Source organism: Panthera uncia, assembly GCF_023721935.1.
Source record: "Panthera uncia isolate 11264 chromosome A1 unlocalized genomic scaffold, Puncia_PCG_1.0 HiC_scaffold_17, whole genome shotgun sequence".
In the NCBI taxonomy this organism is placed as follows: Eukaryota; Metazoa; Chordata; class Mammalia; order Carnivora; family Felidae; genus Panthera; species Panthera uncia.
The window spans coordinates 120,332,682-120,347,427 of record NW_026057577.1 but is presented as its reverse complement, the minus strand read 5'-3'; the positions used below and the strand labels follow the sequence as shown (position 1 = coordinate 120,347,427).

Sequence of the window (14,746 nt, the reverse complement as noted above, 5' to 3'; positions counted from 1 at the left end):
CTTTGTCCTCTCCTCTATCAATGGTCAGTGATCTCTCTGTTATTGTGTCTACAACTTTAGTATCTAAATAGTGCCTGGTACATTGTAGATGCTTGATAAGCGTTAATCTTGAGAAAAGTTGGTTCCTTCCACATGTATTTTTATAGATCTTGGGATACTTTTGATGTCTCTTAAAAAATTGTAAAGCAATTATTTTTTTTTTGAAATATTTTTGACTATTCTTTGTGCCCCCTACCCCCCATTATCTTTTTATCTGATTTATCGTAATTTGGCAGTGCTTCCTCTCCAGTCAATTGCCAGTGGGATTCCTATGCCCTGTGGTCAGAATGCAGTGGTTGTACCAAGACTCAGGTAGGACCATACAAAACTTTGTATTTATTGTTTCCTATGCAGAAATAGCTTAACATATAGACAAAATGACATTAGCTTTTGAATGTTATTTTTTATGTTGGAAATATAATTGGTAGTTTTAAAGGGAGAAAAGTATGATTCTAGTGATTAATAATGTAATAAAGTAATTTCTGCGTTTCCTATTTTTCTTGCAGGACTTTTCTAAATCTTACATTTGAGCCTAGAAATATACACAGGATATAGCAATTCACTAACTCTTTAACTAGAGAACTCTTTATTTTTTTTTATTTTTTTTTAATTTAATTTTTTTTTTTAGCGTTTATTTATTTTTGAGACAGAGAGAGACAAAGCATGAACGGGGGAGGGTCAGAGAGAGGGAGACACAGAATCTGAAACAGGCTCCAGGCTCTGAGCTGTCAGCACAGAGCCCGATGCGGGGCTCGAACTCACAGACCGCGAGATCATGACCTGGGCCGAAGTCGGCCGCTTAACCGACTGAGCCACCCAGGCGCCCCGAGAACTCTTTAATTAGAGGAATAGAGTAGCATGAAATGAAGATAGTAGGTAATTCAAAATCTGTTTCATATTTACTGGGTTCAACTTTTCTTCTTATCTGAAAGGAATGCTAACAAGTAGCAAAACTTTGTTTCACCTAATGAGCTGAATGATCATGAAAAATGAAACATTTGCACCTTTTTAAAAAAGATTTTATATTTAAGTAATCTCTACACCCAAGGTGGAGCTCGAACCCACAACCCCAAGATTGAGAATCACCTGTTCTACTGACTGAGCCAGGCAGGTGTCCCTGTATTTTTAAACTTTTTAAACTTTAATTTCTGAGTAATACAAATAAAATACTGGACTTGATCTGGAGATTATAAAGTACTTCTAAAAGTGTTTTTTTTTCCCCTTATAAGTTATTCATTGGAGGAAACAGGAAGGTCTAAATAAAGAAAACACTATTTACAATTTTACCATTTAAAAGAAACCGGGCGTGTCTGGATGGCTCAGTTGGTTAAGCGTCTGACTCCTAATCTCAGCTCAGGTTATGATCTCAGGGTCCTGAGTTCAAGTTCTGCATTGGGCTCCACACTGGGTATGAAGCCCACTTGAAAAAAAAAAAAAAAGCATGAGATTTTAGAGGTACCTGGGTGGCTCAGTTGGTTAAGTGTGACTTCAGCTCAGGTCATGATCTCACAGTTGGTGAGTTTGAGCCCCACAATGGGCACATGTTTGTGCTGACAGCTCGGAACCTGCAGCCTGCTTCACATTCTGTGTGTGTCTCTCTCTTTGCTCCTCCCCCACTTATACTCTCTCTATCTCTCTCTTTTTTTTCTCTCTCTCTCAAAAATGAATAGACATTAAGAAAAATTTTTTAAAAGAAACCAATATACCATCATTTTGGTATTTATTCTTTCAATTTATCTTCTTTCTCTATGTTTATAATTTTTAAAAATACAATTGTTTGATTAAAGTTTTATATTCTATTTAAAAATTTTTGTTTGTTTGTTTATTAAAACTTTTAGAGAGAGAGAGCACAAGCTGGGTAGAGACAGAGGGAGAAAGAGAATCTTACGCAGGTTCCATGCTCAGTACCGAGCCCAATGTGGGGCTCAATCCTACGAGCCTGGGATCATGACCTGAGCCGAAATCAGGAGTAGGATGCTCAACCGACTGAACATGTAGACACCCCTTTATTTGTTTATTAAAAAAATTGCTTTTAAGGTAAACTCCATGCCACATGTGGGTCTCAAACTCATGACCCCGAGATCAAGAGTCATATGCTCCACAGACTAAGCCAGCCAGGTACCCCTATATTCTATTTTACCATGATACTCTCAGCATGAATTTTGACAGCTGTATTATTTGCCGTTATATGAATATACCCATCTTATATATCCACTTTCATATTGTTTGAGATTTAGATTACCTACATTTTTGTTTGAGTGAAACTTGAGTGAATATTTTTGTACATAGAAATCTGTCCTCTTTTCTGATAATTTTCTTAGGACAACTTCCACAAATATAATGTTCATGTTAAAGATTCTAAATATTTGAATGAATAAGTGTTTTTATTGAGATATACTTAACACATAACATTTATATTAGTTTCAGGTCTATAGCATGATTCTATAGTTGCAAAATATTTTAAAGGTGGTTCAGCTTGAATAAAAATGTGTATTTAAAAATCACTTTTTAATTCTTAAAATAACAGAACTGTATTACAGGAGATAATTTGTTTTATTTTTTTTATCAAAACAATTTTTTTAGATGTTTATTTTTGAGAGAGAGAGAGACAGAGCGCAAGCAGGGGAGGGGCAGAGAGAGGGAGACACAGAATCGGAAGCAGGCTCCAGGCTCTGAGCTGTCAGCACAGAGCCTGAGGAGGGGGTCGAACCCACAAATTGTGAGATCATGACCTGAGCTGAAGTTGGATGCTTAACCGACTGAGCCACCCAGGTGCCCTGATAATTTCTGTTTTGAAGCATCATCATAATCATCATTTTCATCAAACATTTAGTACCTACATGAGTGGTATTTACAAAACCAGTTACTCGAATGTGGAATTTGGCTTTGGGCAAATAGATGACTACTCTGAATACAGACAGGCAAATGGGTCCATGAATAACAAGGCAAAAATCAAATACTGACCACAGAAAACATTTTTATAATTTAAAAACAACCTAAGAAAGAACACTAAATAGAAAGGGATGAGAGGTATTTTTCATATTAGTAATTTTTTTCTTTGCATGAAGGTCATCATGCAATGATTACATCCCTAGATGGTAACGACAACATTTTCATCCAGAGAGAGACAAGTGAAAATGGAAACGGGGTCATAAGATCAGAAGTTGTCAGGTGAGAATATGGCTGCTCACAGTGGGCAGCTGTCGAGGTCATCCTTGTATGTGGAGAGAGGGAAGCATTACTTAGATGAACAACACAATCTGTGCTTTGGAACTTCAGAAAAGGACAATTTAAGAAGACACATTATGAGAGGCGTCTTCATCAATCAAATACAGAAACTAGAAACTTATGAAGGAACTGCACTGAGTTCTATTCCCCTCTCATATTCCTCCATGGCTCCTCTGCTCAGATACAATGGAAGGTGCCAGCACCAGGCCCAGGTTGACACACAGCTGCTCAGAGATCAAACTGCATTACCGTGACCCTTTGTCCCAATGAGTCCCCACTTCTAACCCAGTTTAGGATGGATGAGGAGATTCAACGTTGGTTTGTGATGAGGGATAGAAGCAAAAATGTGTTCGCATTTAGCCCAGAAGGCTGACCTATAGCTGCGTAGTTCCGATAAGTATCAAATATGTACTGGTTGCTGCATTCTTGAGTCTCATGACTATTCATCTCACTTGTTAATATCAAGCTGAATGATAAGCATTGGAGAAACCCTGTGAAACTACTTTTAAGAGTAGAAATTTGAAAAAGACATTTATGATCTAATATTCCCTGCACGTCCCCTCCCCTTTGAGCACTTAATATAATAACCACCATCTTCACACAGTAAAAGTGCAGCTCTTTCTCCCCACGGGCCCTGTCCCCGTGCTATAATAAAAGCACCTTTTTGCACCAAAAATGTCTCAAGAATTCTTTCTTTCTTTCTTTTTTTTTTACTTTTTACTTTTTTCTTTTTCCTTTTTAATTTTTTAAATTTGTAATTTATTTTTTATTTTGTTTTATTTTTTATTTTTTTAAATTTACATCCAAATTAGTTAGCATATAGGGCAACAATGATTTCAGAAGTAGATTCCTTAGTGCCCCTTACCCATTTAGCCCATCGCCCCTCCCACAAGCCCTCCTGTAGCCCTCAGTTTGTTCTCCATATTTGTGAGTCTCTTCTGTTTTGTCCCCCTCCCTGTTTTTATATTATTTTTGTTTCCCTTCCCTTATGTTCATCTGTTTTGTCTCTTAAAGTCCTCATATGAGTGAAGTCATATGATTTTTGTCTTTCTCCGAGTGACTAATTTCACTTAGCATAATACCCTCTAGTTCCATCCATGTAGTTGCTCAAGAATTCTTTCTTGACCATTTGCTTCTGACCCCACATCAGTTTGTAGATCCAGTCTTCCCTGTTGATCTTTGCTCAAGGTTTAAATTATCTGGAATGTCAGATTCTTTTTTTTTTTTTAAATGGGGAAAGGATGAGTACAGGAAGAGGCTTAAGTGATGCATCTTTGATTGCTGTTGGGCAGGAAAAGGATTTTGTGGACCTTAATTTTTGTTTAAGTATTAGATATATGTGTTCACATTGATAAAATGAACTTTAGGATGACTTAGGTGTTTCTCAGTTGGCTTGATGATTTCCTCAATTTTCCCATACTTTCTCTCCCAGAGATTTGCCTTTGACATATTTCCCACTTCAGAGGCCAGTGATTTTTATTATCTAGTAAAATTCCGTTGCAGAGGTAGCTTCACCTTTGGATGACCGAGGTTTTGTGCTGTAAATTTGACTTCCATATTAGCATCTTTCTCTCCAGATTTATTTTGCATTGCCTTCCTGAAGAAGGCTTACCATTCAGCTCAAATCAATTGCCACCATTTTTCTAAAGTTTTTTTTTCCTTTTTTTTTTAAGAGTTATTTTTTATTTTTTATTTTTTTGAGAGAGAGAATGAGAGTGCACCTGGGTACACACGAGCCAGGGAGGGGCAGAGGGAGAGAGAAAGAGAATCTCAAGCAGGCTCCTTGCCCAGTGCAGAGCACCACATGGGGCTCAGTCTCACGACTCTGAGATCATGACCTGAGCCCAAATCAAGAGTCGGCCCCTGAACCCACCTGAACCCAGGTACCCCTCTAAAGGTTTTTCTAACTTTACTTCTTAACCATTGTTCCCAGTATCCTTCCCGCCCTCTGACAAAATCCATTTCTCCTTTCTAGTTGGCACACAGCTTGAGCAGAAACATTAAACGTTCTATATCGTAACTTATTTGCTTATATGTCTACCCAACTAACTCTTTCAAGTTGCTTTTTTTAAGAGCCACTGTTTTTATTACTATTATTTTTTTAATACTCAACCCTGAGAATAAATACATAGCTGGGAGAACGTCACAAATAATAATCCAAGTGTCACTTGTCACCCACTCCAGGACAAGTAGGTCTGTGGGTTTATTGATTTGGGAGGTTTTACATCTGTGGAACACCAGAACAATTTCCTGAACACTGTTTCTTCAATTGCATTAATTTCTCTCAGATTTGTTTCTCAAATAAAGGAAAGGAGATATCAGAAAGTACTACCTGTTCTGTGTTTAGACTCGCAGGCGGTCAATAGCTGTTTACGGACAGTATGGCGGCCATCCCTGTGTCGGAAATGCATTTGAAACACAATCGTGTGAACCTACCCGAGGATGTCCAACGGAAGAGGGATGTGGAGAGCGTTTCAGGTGTTTTTCAGGTATGTTTTCATAGGCTTGGCAGGCAGGGTGTAATTTCAAATGCTATTTGGTTAACTTGCTCAGTATGTATTTGTTGACTTTTACTGAATGTGTATCGGCCTTAAAATTAATTTCAGGCCAATATCAGTAGGATTTTTATTGGCATATTAATTACATACTCAGCTATCATTATTTAGAATGCAAGAGGAGGCATCTGGTAAGAAAGGTAAGGATACTCCTCCCTTCTTTGAAAAGAAATATGGCTGTTGCCAGACCCAAACAGTTCTTGACATTGCATTGTTGGCGGAGATGTAGAGTGAGTCCGGTACACCGAGATTAGGCAAAAATAATGTTACTGCCCAAATTATCATTATGTTTATAAGAGAAGCAACTCTAATTAGCTAATCAAGGAGTAATACAGGTCACTTCTATACACTGGGTGATTGAAACACAATTTCAAGTTTTGGCATTGAGTATTATTTGACCTAGTGTTTATGTATCATTTGTGCAGTGAAGTTAATTCAACAACGTTTACCAAATACTCATTATTGTTACTATGTTCCAGATACAATGGTAAGGATTGTGGATATACAAATGAAATGCTTAGTCTCTTCCCTGAAAAATATTAAAGTTTATGCACAGAATAGTTCATAATTAACCTCTGTGTTAGAAGTGCTCCTCAACAAGACCTGTCAAACTCCTATTTTACTTTCAAAACCCAGATCAGGTGACTCCTCTTTTCAGAAGCATTCCTTAACTTCCCAACTGATAGAGATAATTAACAAATCACTTCTCTGTGTTCCTTACATACATTGTACTATCTGTGATCTGGAGAATTTACTGGCCTGGTTATCTCTCTTGGAGACAGTGAACTCCTTGAGGATATGGATTATATTGCTTTAATTTTTTAATGTTTATTTATTTTTGAGAAAGAGAGAGACAGACAGAGTGTGAGCAGGGAGGGGCTGAGAGAGGGGGAAACACGGAATCTGAAGCAGGCTCCAGGCTCCGAGCTGTCAGCACAGAGCCTGACGCGGGGCTCAAACTCACAAACCACCAGATATGACCTGAGCCAAAGTCAGATGCGTAACTGACTGAGCCACCCAGGTGCCCCTGTCGCTTTAATTTTTGCATCTGGAATACTTGGTACATAGTAGACTGTCCACAACATTGGATCGGATTGAGTGAGAGCATAGTGGGATGCATGCTATACCGTCAGGACAGTTGCATGCAATGCACACTATGAGGACACAGAGGAAGGACATGCACTATAGCCTGTGGAGGAGGGATGGTCTCTAAGAGGAGATGATGTTTAATTTGGTCCTTGAAAGACAGGTTGGTGACAGGTAGAGAAACCCTTCTAGTCTGAGGGAACCGTAAGTGCAAGGTCAGTGGAGATGACAGAAGCCTGGCCTTTTATTCATGCAGGTGTGACTATCTCATCAGAAGCTGGTAGGAGAATGGCTGGAGATGATGCTGGGGAGGTAGGCAAGGGTTAGATCATCTGATACCCTCCAGTGCTTCCTTGATTCCTGGGATGTATGTCTATCATAGCAATTACGTTGCTGAATTATAATGATCTATGTCTTCATAGTCCTTTCTGTTAGCTTGTAAAGTATATGAAAAGCCCAGCATACCATTTTTATTTATATTTGTACCTAACACCTGGAAGAGTGTCTTGCACAGAGTATATGCTAAAGACGTGATGAGTGTTAACCTTTTGATCCAGTTTCTATGCTCTCAAAAGCTTACACATCAAATCACCAAAAGAAGCAGAGCTTTGACATCTTGGTCAGTGATGGCAAAAAATAAACTGAAAGTTGAAGGGCAGGATGTCAATCTATCTTCCCAGTGGTCCGCACTGTTTGATTCTGGAAGATTCAGACAAACTGCTTGGTTATGGGTGAGAGCCTGGAATTTGAATTCAGCTTCTATTTTCAATTTTGTGTCCAGCTGAGGTCAGAATCAGTTTTGTGTGTTGTAATATGAGTACCCAAATAATCACCAGTCTTTTCCTGGACATCTTGAGGACTGATCTCAAATTCACACTAGAATATTAGTACAATTTTGGGAATCAAAGGCAAAACCCTTTTGATCCCAGGTAGTTTTTCCCTTCTACCCTTATTTATTTATTTATTTATTTATTCATTCATTCATTCATTCATTCATTTTATGGGGCTTATCTTGTGTACAGGCCAGTGCATCAGCAGATCTTTGGTTTGCAATGGGGATTCTGACTGTGAAGAGGATAGCGCTGATGAAGACAGATGTGAGGACTTAGAAAGCAGACCTTCGTGTGACCTTGATAAACCTCCTCCCAACATAGAACTTACTGGAAATGGGTAAGGTGCTGGCCAGTTTTCTGTGCACACTGATGGATAGTAGCTTTTCATTTTGTTTTGTTTTATTTTATGGTTTGGTAAGTCTGATAACAAATCACCTAATAGCTCAGCCTTTGGCTCAGAGCTCTTTGCCACATCCTGAAACTTTTCATTCATACCTGTATACTTGAAAATGTATGTGGTAAATACAGAGTGTCCAATTGTCCCTAGACTGTCCTGCTTTTAGCGCTGGAGGTCCTATGTCCAGGGACACCCCTCAGACCTGGGGAAACCTGGATAGTTGGTCACCCTACGGGAGAGAGGTAGAAATAGAGAGAGACAGAGGGAGAGAATTGATTCAATGACAGTGATGTGAGGCTCCTTATGAGAATGAAGAGACAATAGAGTAAGAACAGAGAAAGAAGAGAGAAAGTAACGTATTGGAATATTGAGGCTTGAAAAGTAATTGTCTGAACTGGCTGGGAACTTTCATTTTCAAGTGAAGTTGGGACAATCCCATGTTTGTCTTTCCAAAAAGAATTCTGAGGAATTTTGAGGGTCAGATCCAAGTTGAAGATTTCAAGACTTTAAAACAGTCTATTTTAGAGTGATAGAAGTGGCTTTTCTATCCTAGTTTAAAATTCATTAACAGGAAAATGGTAAAATTACTCTAAAGAGTATACCATTCAGTATACCAAGAGGCAAATTAGTTGAAATTTGTTGTAGAAAGTTCTTTCTCCTCGAGTCATCTTAATTGTATTGGTTTTATTTATAGATTCAACTCAAAACCAGCTGTTGCCATAAATACAAAAGGGCTATGTTTTCCAAACATGTTCTTAGGCTGAAGGATGTTGGATTTCTCCAGTTATTAGTTTTAGCTATTATACCACCCAGGGGAGGTTGGATAATATATGGTATGCATTAGGACATTGTTCTCTTTATTTGAGCTCTCTCAAAGAGATACTTCACTATATTTCAAAAATTTCTGGAAGTTCTTCTTCAGAAACTGCTATTTCTGATTTCTAACCATCTTTTCTTCCTTCCTTCCTTTTTTTTTTTTTAAACAGTTACAACGAACTCACTGGCCAGTTTAGGAACAAAGTCATTAATACTAAAAGTTTTGGTGGTCAATGCAGAAAGGTGTTTAGTGGGGATGGAAGAGATTTTTATAGACTGAGTGGAAATATCCTCTCCTATACATTCCAGGTACTTAATTTCATTGATTTAATTTATTTTTAATCTGTGAATTATTGCCAGAGGTCATTATTTATGTGATATTGATTTTTTGGTATTTGTTGAGAATTTATTTGTGGCCTAATATTTGATCAATTCTTATAAATGATTTATATGGGCTTAGAAAGAACACATATTCTTTAACTCTGGGGTACAGGGAAATGATACTTTAATTTGTCTCATTTAAGCTGAAATATTCTTTTGCCTCATTTTCAAGTCCATGGACCACATGGGCCCCAAATAGGATGGTCTGTCCCTGTACAGTGTCAAAACTCAAGGCCCTGGCCATGACTGGTCATGATAATCTCTTCGCCACTGCCACAGTGTCAGCTCACTTAAAAATGCGTTTACTGTTAAATTGTAAAATATTTCATATATACAAAACAGTGTAAGTAACATAAACATACAGTTTGAAGAAAACTAATTAGATGAATACTCATATATGCCAACCACATACCTTAAGAAATAGAACATTGCCAATGACTTAAAGGCTCCCATCTACCCCTCTCTGGTCACATCCTCCCCACTCTGACAAACCACCATCTTCTGTTTTGTATTAACCACTTCTTTGTTTTTCTGTATATGTTTATCTCATATGTATTTGTCCCTACATAAAAAATTTGTGATTAGTTTTATCTATTTTTTGCCATTTGTGTAAGTAAATCTTATAGTATATGTTCTTCTATGACTTTTTCCCCCCTCAAAAATCACAGTTTTGAAATTTATTCATGTTAATCTAGATGACGTTTTTTATTGCTGGTTCTACTTTTTTCTTATGAAATTGCCTTGCACATTCTTGTGCATGAGTTCCATGCAAATGAACTAGATTTTCTCTAGGGCATACACCTGGTACTTGGATTGCTGCCTTGCAGGTTATCATAGGTTACACTTTACTCAGTAAAGTTTCCAAAATGGATATATCATCAATTAATACCCGATCTGCAATGTGGAAGGGTGGCCTGTGCTCCATATCCTTGTGAACGTCTGTATTGCTAGACTTTTAAATTTTCCTTAAGGTCTCAGGGTCTTCTTTCCAGGCTTCTGCTTCTTGCAAGCTGTTTCTGTCACACATGCCTAACCTCATTCTATTCCATGATTTCAGCACAAAATCCACTCACACAAAAAACAGTTATGGCTTTAGGGGGAGAATCCTGAACATTGGAAGGGGATATTCTGTTGGAGTAGTGCCAACACATTCCACAAAAATGGTGGACATCCTCTGTCTTAAAACATCTGTCCTTAGAGTGCCAGTAGGGGAGAGGGGCAGAGGGAGAAAGAATCTTAAGCAGGCTCCATGCTCAGCATGGAGCCCAATGCAGTGCTCGATCCCATGACCCTGGGATCATGATCTGAGCTGAAATCAAGAGTTGGAGCTGCTCAGGCGCCCAAAACATCTGTCTTTCTAGAACCTCAACAGATCAAGATTTCTGGTCTCATCTCATTTTGGCATCTTGTTCTCTTCTTCCAGGATCTCCTCTCTCATTTCTTTCCTCCCTTCTTCTCAGAATTCTAAAAATTTCCAGTTCAGTGCTTCTTATCTCTTAGTCCCGAATTTGTAAACTAAAACTATTGGGATGTTCAGATAGAAGGGCTTTTCGTTTACCAAAATAAACCCCCTTCAGAATGCAATTTTGATTATAAACAGCAAATAGCATCATCCTCTGACTTACAACAGAATAAGTTATATTTAAGAGTTATTGTATCATGAAAATGGAAACTGGAACTGATCTGAAAAATAATGATAGGTACCAATTTTTGATGAGCTACTCTGGCATCTGTACTGTTTTAGGCAATTTGTATAGGTTTAATCCTCATAACATCTTTGGAAGGTAAGTAATATTTTACTATTGTATATATGTAGAAATTGAGGCTCAGAGGACTCCAGCTGACTTGCTCTAAATCGCCAAATTAGTAAGTAGTACAGCTTGGATCCAGCCTGTCAGACCTCACAGCCCTTTGTTTTTCTAGTATGTTTTACTCTCCCAGTATCTTGTATTTAACTGCTTTTTCAACTCTAAATTCTATATGGTGTATAATACGTATTGTAATTTAACCATTGGCCAGAAGGGAGAATGTGACATAGGCATATGTAGAAAATTTTTTTCTCCTATTCCTAGGAGGATGGGTTGATAATTCTTCATAATTATAAGAGGGATAATTGCATATATATTTTTGGATCAAATTTAGAATGTTACAGAGCAGAGAAAATAATGAGAGAATTTCTGACATAGTTGGAGGAAAGACATGCTGGAAGTCTGCAGTTTCTGAAGAAGAGAAATAATTTAATAACAGCACAATCCTGACATTCATTTCCCTCAGCATGGCTTGGTTTTTGGATTGACATCTGAAATGCCTTTCCAGTCACTGAATTTGAAGGAGTTTGTCAGAGTTAGAGGGAAATTATAGAGATGTTTTGAGGATCCAGCCTGAGGGAAGTGAGATGGAAGCAATGAGTCAGTCCCTGAAGTGCTAACCCCATGTGGATATGCAGGTGGTAAGTGTCTTCCACAGGCAGGTAGACCTGAGGCCACTGGGTGTTCAGCTGCCTCTGAGTGGAAGATGACTTCTGACTTGTCGGAACATAAACATTAGTAAGTAAACACAGAACAGAATCAGTTAATTTCTCTTGTGATCTCTGTTTCAGTTTTGAGCATCGTAGTTTATCCAGGGCAAACCTGGTCTCTTGTTGACTACGCCACTTTCTTTGATGCCATGCACTTTCTCTGTCTCCTCATATTTTTCATCCCACAAGGAAGCCTTTGACACACAAGCACATTCCTGCTCCATGGTCGCTTTGGAAGGTGCCCCTCCTGTAGTTGTCTGGGAGGCTGCCGAAAGACTTTTTGTTCATTGTCAACTTGGAATGAGTCACAGATGGGAGTAAAAATTAGGGTGGAGAAAATGAATTACTTCCTGGATCCTCCTGTATTTAGTTTTGAATGCACTTCATTATATTTTGGGAAAAGAGATACTAGTGTATATCAAATAAGAATCACAAAATTATATTCTAACGGCATTTTAACTAATGATTAATGATCTGATCCTCTGCTTCCTCTGTTGGTCTGAATCTAGATATCTGAGATTTCTTTTTTTTTAGTTTTTAATTTTATTTATTTATTTTGAGAGAGATAGAGAGATACAGATGGGGGAGGGGACAGAGAAAGGGAGAGAGAGAATCCCAGGCAGGTTCCCTGCTGTCAGCACAGAGTCCGATGTGGGGCTCCATCCCACAAATGGTGAGACCACGACTTGAGCTGAAACCAAGAGTTGGATGCTCAGCCGACTGAGCCACTGAGGCATCCCTGGATATCTGAGATTTCTAAATCTACCTTTTAAACCAGGAATAATTTAAATGATGATCAAAAAATAGCTCACATACATTATATACTGTTCACTGTTTCAAGTGCTTAATGGATCTTCTTTTCTTTATAATAACCTAAAAAAAGTAGGCACTGTCATCTCTATTTTACAGTTGAGGAAACTGAAAGAAACAATGCTGAATGATTTACCCACAATCATAGAGGTAATAGATAACACACATGGATTCTGAACCCAAGAGTGTCTCCAGAACCCTTGTAACACACTATAGTTAAGTGGGGTTGGAGTATATGAATTTGATATATACGGAATGAAACCGTAGAGAGAGAAAAATGGAAGCTGTGGGAGAGGGAATGAATAATGAATTTAATAAGTCCTTAGAAGAGGTGGGAAGGAATGCAATACAGAGAAGAGACAGAGAAGTTAGCTTTATTATTATTTTTTTTTTTGTTTGTTTTTGGAGGATAACTCAGTTTTTTTTTTTTAAATATAATTTATTATCAAGTTGGCTAACATACAGTGTATACAGTGTGCTCATGGTTTTGGGGGTAGATTTCTGTGATTTATCACTTATATACAACACCCAGTGCTCATCCCAACAAGTGCCCTCCTCAATGCCCATCACCCATTTTCCCCTCTCCTTTGCCCCTCCGCCATCAACCCTCAGTTTTTTCTCTGTATTTAAGAGTCTCTTATGGTTTGCCTCCCTCTCTGTTTGAAACTATTTTTTCCCCTTCCCTTCTCCCATGGTCTTCTGTTAAGTTTCCCAAGTTCCACATGTGAATGAAAACATATGATATCTGTCTTTCTCTGACTGACTTATTTCACTTAGCATAATATCCTCCAGTTCCATCCATGTTGTTGCAAATGGCAGGATTTCATTCTTTCTCATTGGCAAGTAGTATTCCATTGTATATATAAGCCACATCTTCTTTATCCATTTGTCAGTTGATGAACATTTGGACTCTTTCCATAATTTGGCTAATGTTGAAAGTGCTGCTATAAACATTGGGGTAAATGTGCCCTATGAATCAGCACTCCTGTATCCTTTGGATAAATTCCTAGTATGCTATTGTTGGGTCGTAGGGCAGTTCTATTTTTAATTTTTTGAAGAACCTCCAGACTGTTTTCCAGAGTGACTGTACCAGCTTGCATTCCCACTAACAGTGCAAGATGGTTCCTGTTTCTCCACATCCTTGCCAACATCTGTTGTTTCCTGAATTGTTAATTTTAGCCGTTCTGACCAGTGTGAGGTGGTATCTCAGTGTGGTTTTGATTTGTATTTCCCTGATGATGAGTGATGTTGAGCATTTTTTCATGTGTCTGTTGCCATCTGGATGTCTTCTTTGGCAAAGTGTCTATTTGTGTCTTCTGCCCATTTCTTCACTGGGTTATTCATTTTCCGAGTGTTGAGTTTGATAAGTTCTTTATAGACTTTGGATACTAATTCTTTATCTGATACGTTATTTGCAAATATCTTCTCCCGTTCTGTCGGTTGCCTTTTAGTTTTGATGATTGTTTCCTTTACAGTGTATAAGCTTTTTAGCTTGATCAGGTCAAATAGTTCATTTTTGCTTTTATTTCCCTTGCCTTAGAAGATGTGTTGAGCAACAAATTGCTGCAGCTGAGGTCAAAGGGGTTGTTGCCTGGTTTCTTTTCTAGGGTTTTGATGGTTTCCTGTCTCACATTGAGGTCTTTCATCCATTTTGAGTTTATTTTTGTGTATGGTGTAAGAAAGTGGTCCAGTTTCATTCTTCTGCATGTTGCTGTCCCATTCCCCCAGCACCATTTACTAGAGACTGTTTTTTTTTCCTATCGGATACTCTTTCCTGCTTTGTCAAAGATTAGTTAGCCATACATTTGTGGGTCCAATTCTGGATTCTCTGTTCTATTCCATTGGTTTATGTGTCTGTTTTTGTGCCAATACCTTACTGTCTTGATGATTACAGCTTTGTAGTAGAGGCTAAAGTCTGGAATTGTGATGCCTCCTGCTTTGGTTTCCTTTTTCAACATTACTTTGGCTATTTGGGGTCTTTTGTGGTTCCATACAAATTTTAGGACTGTTTATTCTAGCTTTGAGAAGAATGCTGGTGCAATTTCGATTGGGATTGCATGGAATGTGTAGATTTCTTTGGATA

The 14,746-nt window shown here is 38.2% G+C and overlaps 1 protein-coding gene across 3 annotated transcripts in view; it reads left to right on the top strand.

Annotated features, from left to right (window-relative positions):
- The window catches only part of C7 (complement C7), a 56,131-nt gene that overhangs the window by 5,841 nt on the left and 35,544 nt on the right, over positions 1-14,746 (top strand). For 2 of the 3 annotated variants that reach the window (XM_049648721.1, XM_049648719.1), the window contains exons 3-6: positions 276-351; positions 5,615-5,756; positions 7,931-8,078; positions 9,125-9,263. In XM_049648721.1, coding sequence (XP_049504678.1) covers positions 276-351; positions 5,615-5,756; positions 7,931-8,078; positions 9,125-9,263 — 505 coding nt within the window. The remainder of the gene's footprint in view (positions 1-275; positions 352-5,614; positions 5,757-7,930; positions 8,079-9,124; positions 9,264-14,746) is intronic. The other variant, XM_049648720.1, reaches the window with a different exon arrangement.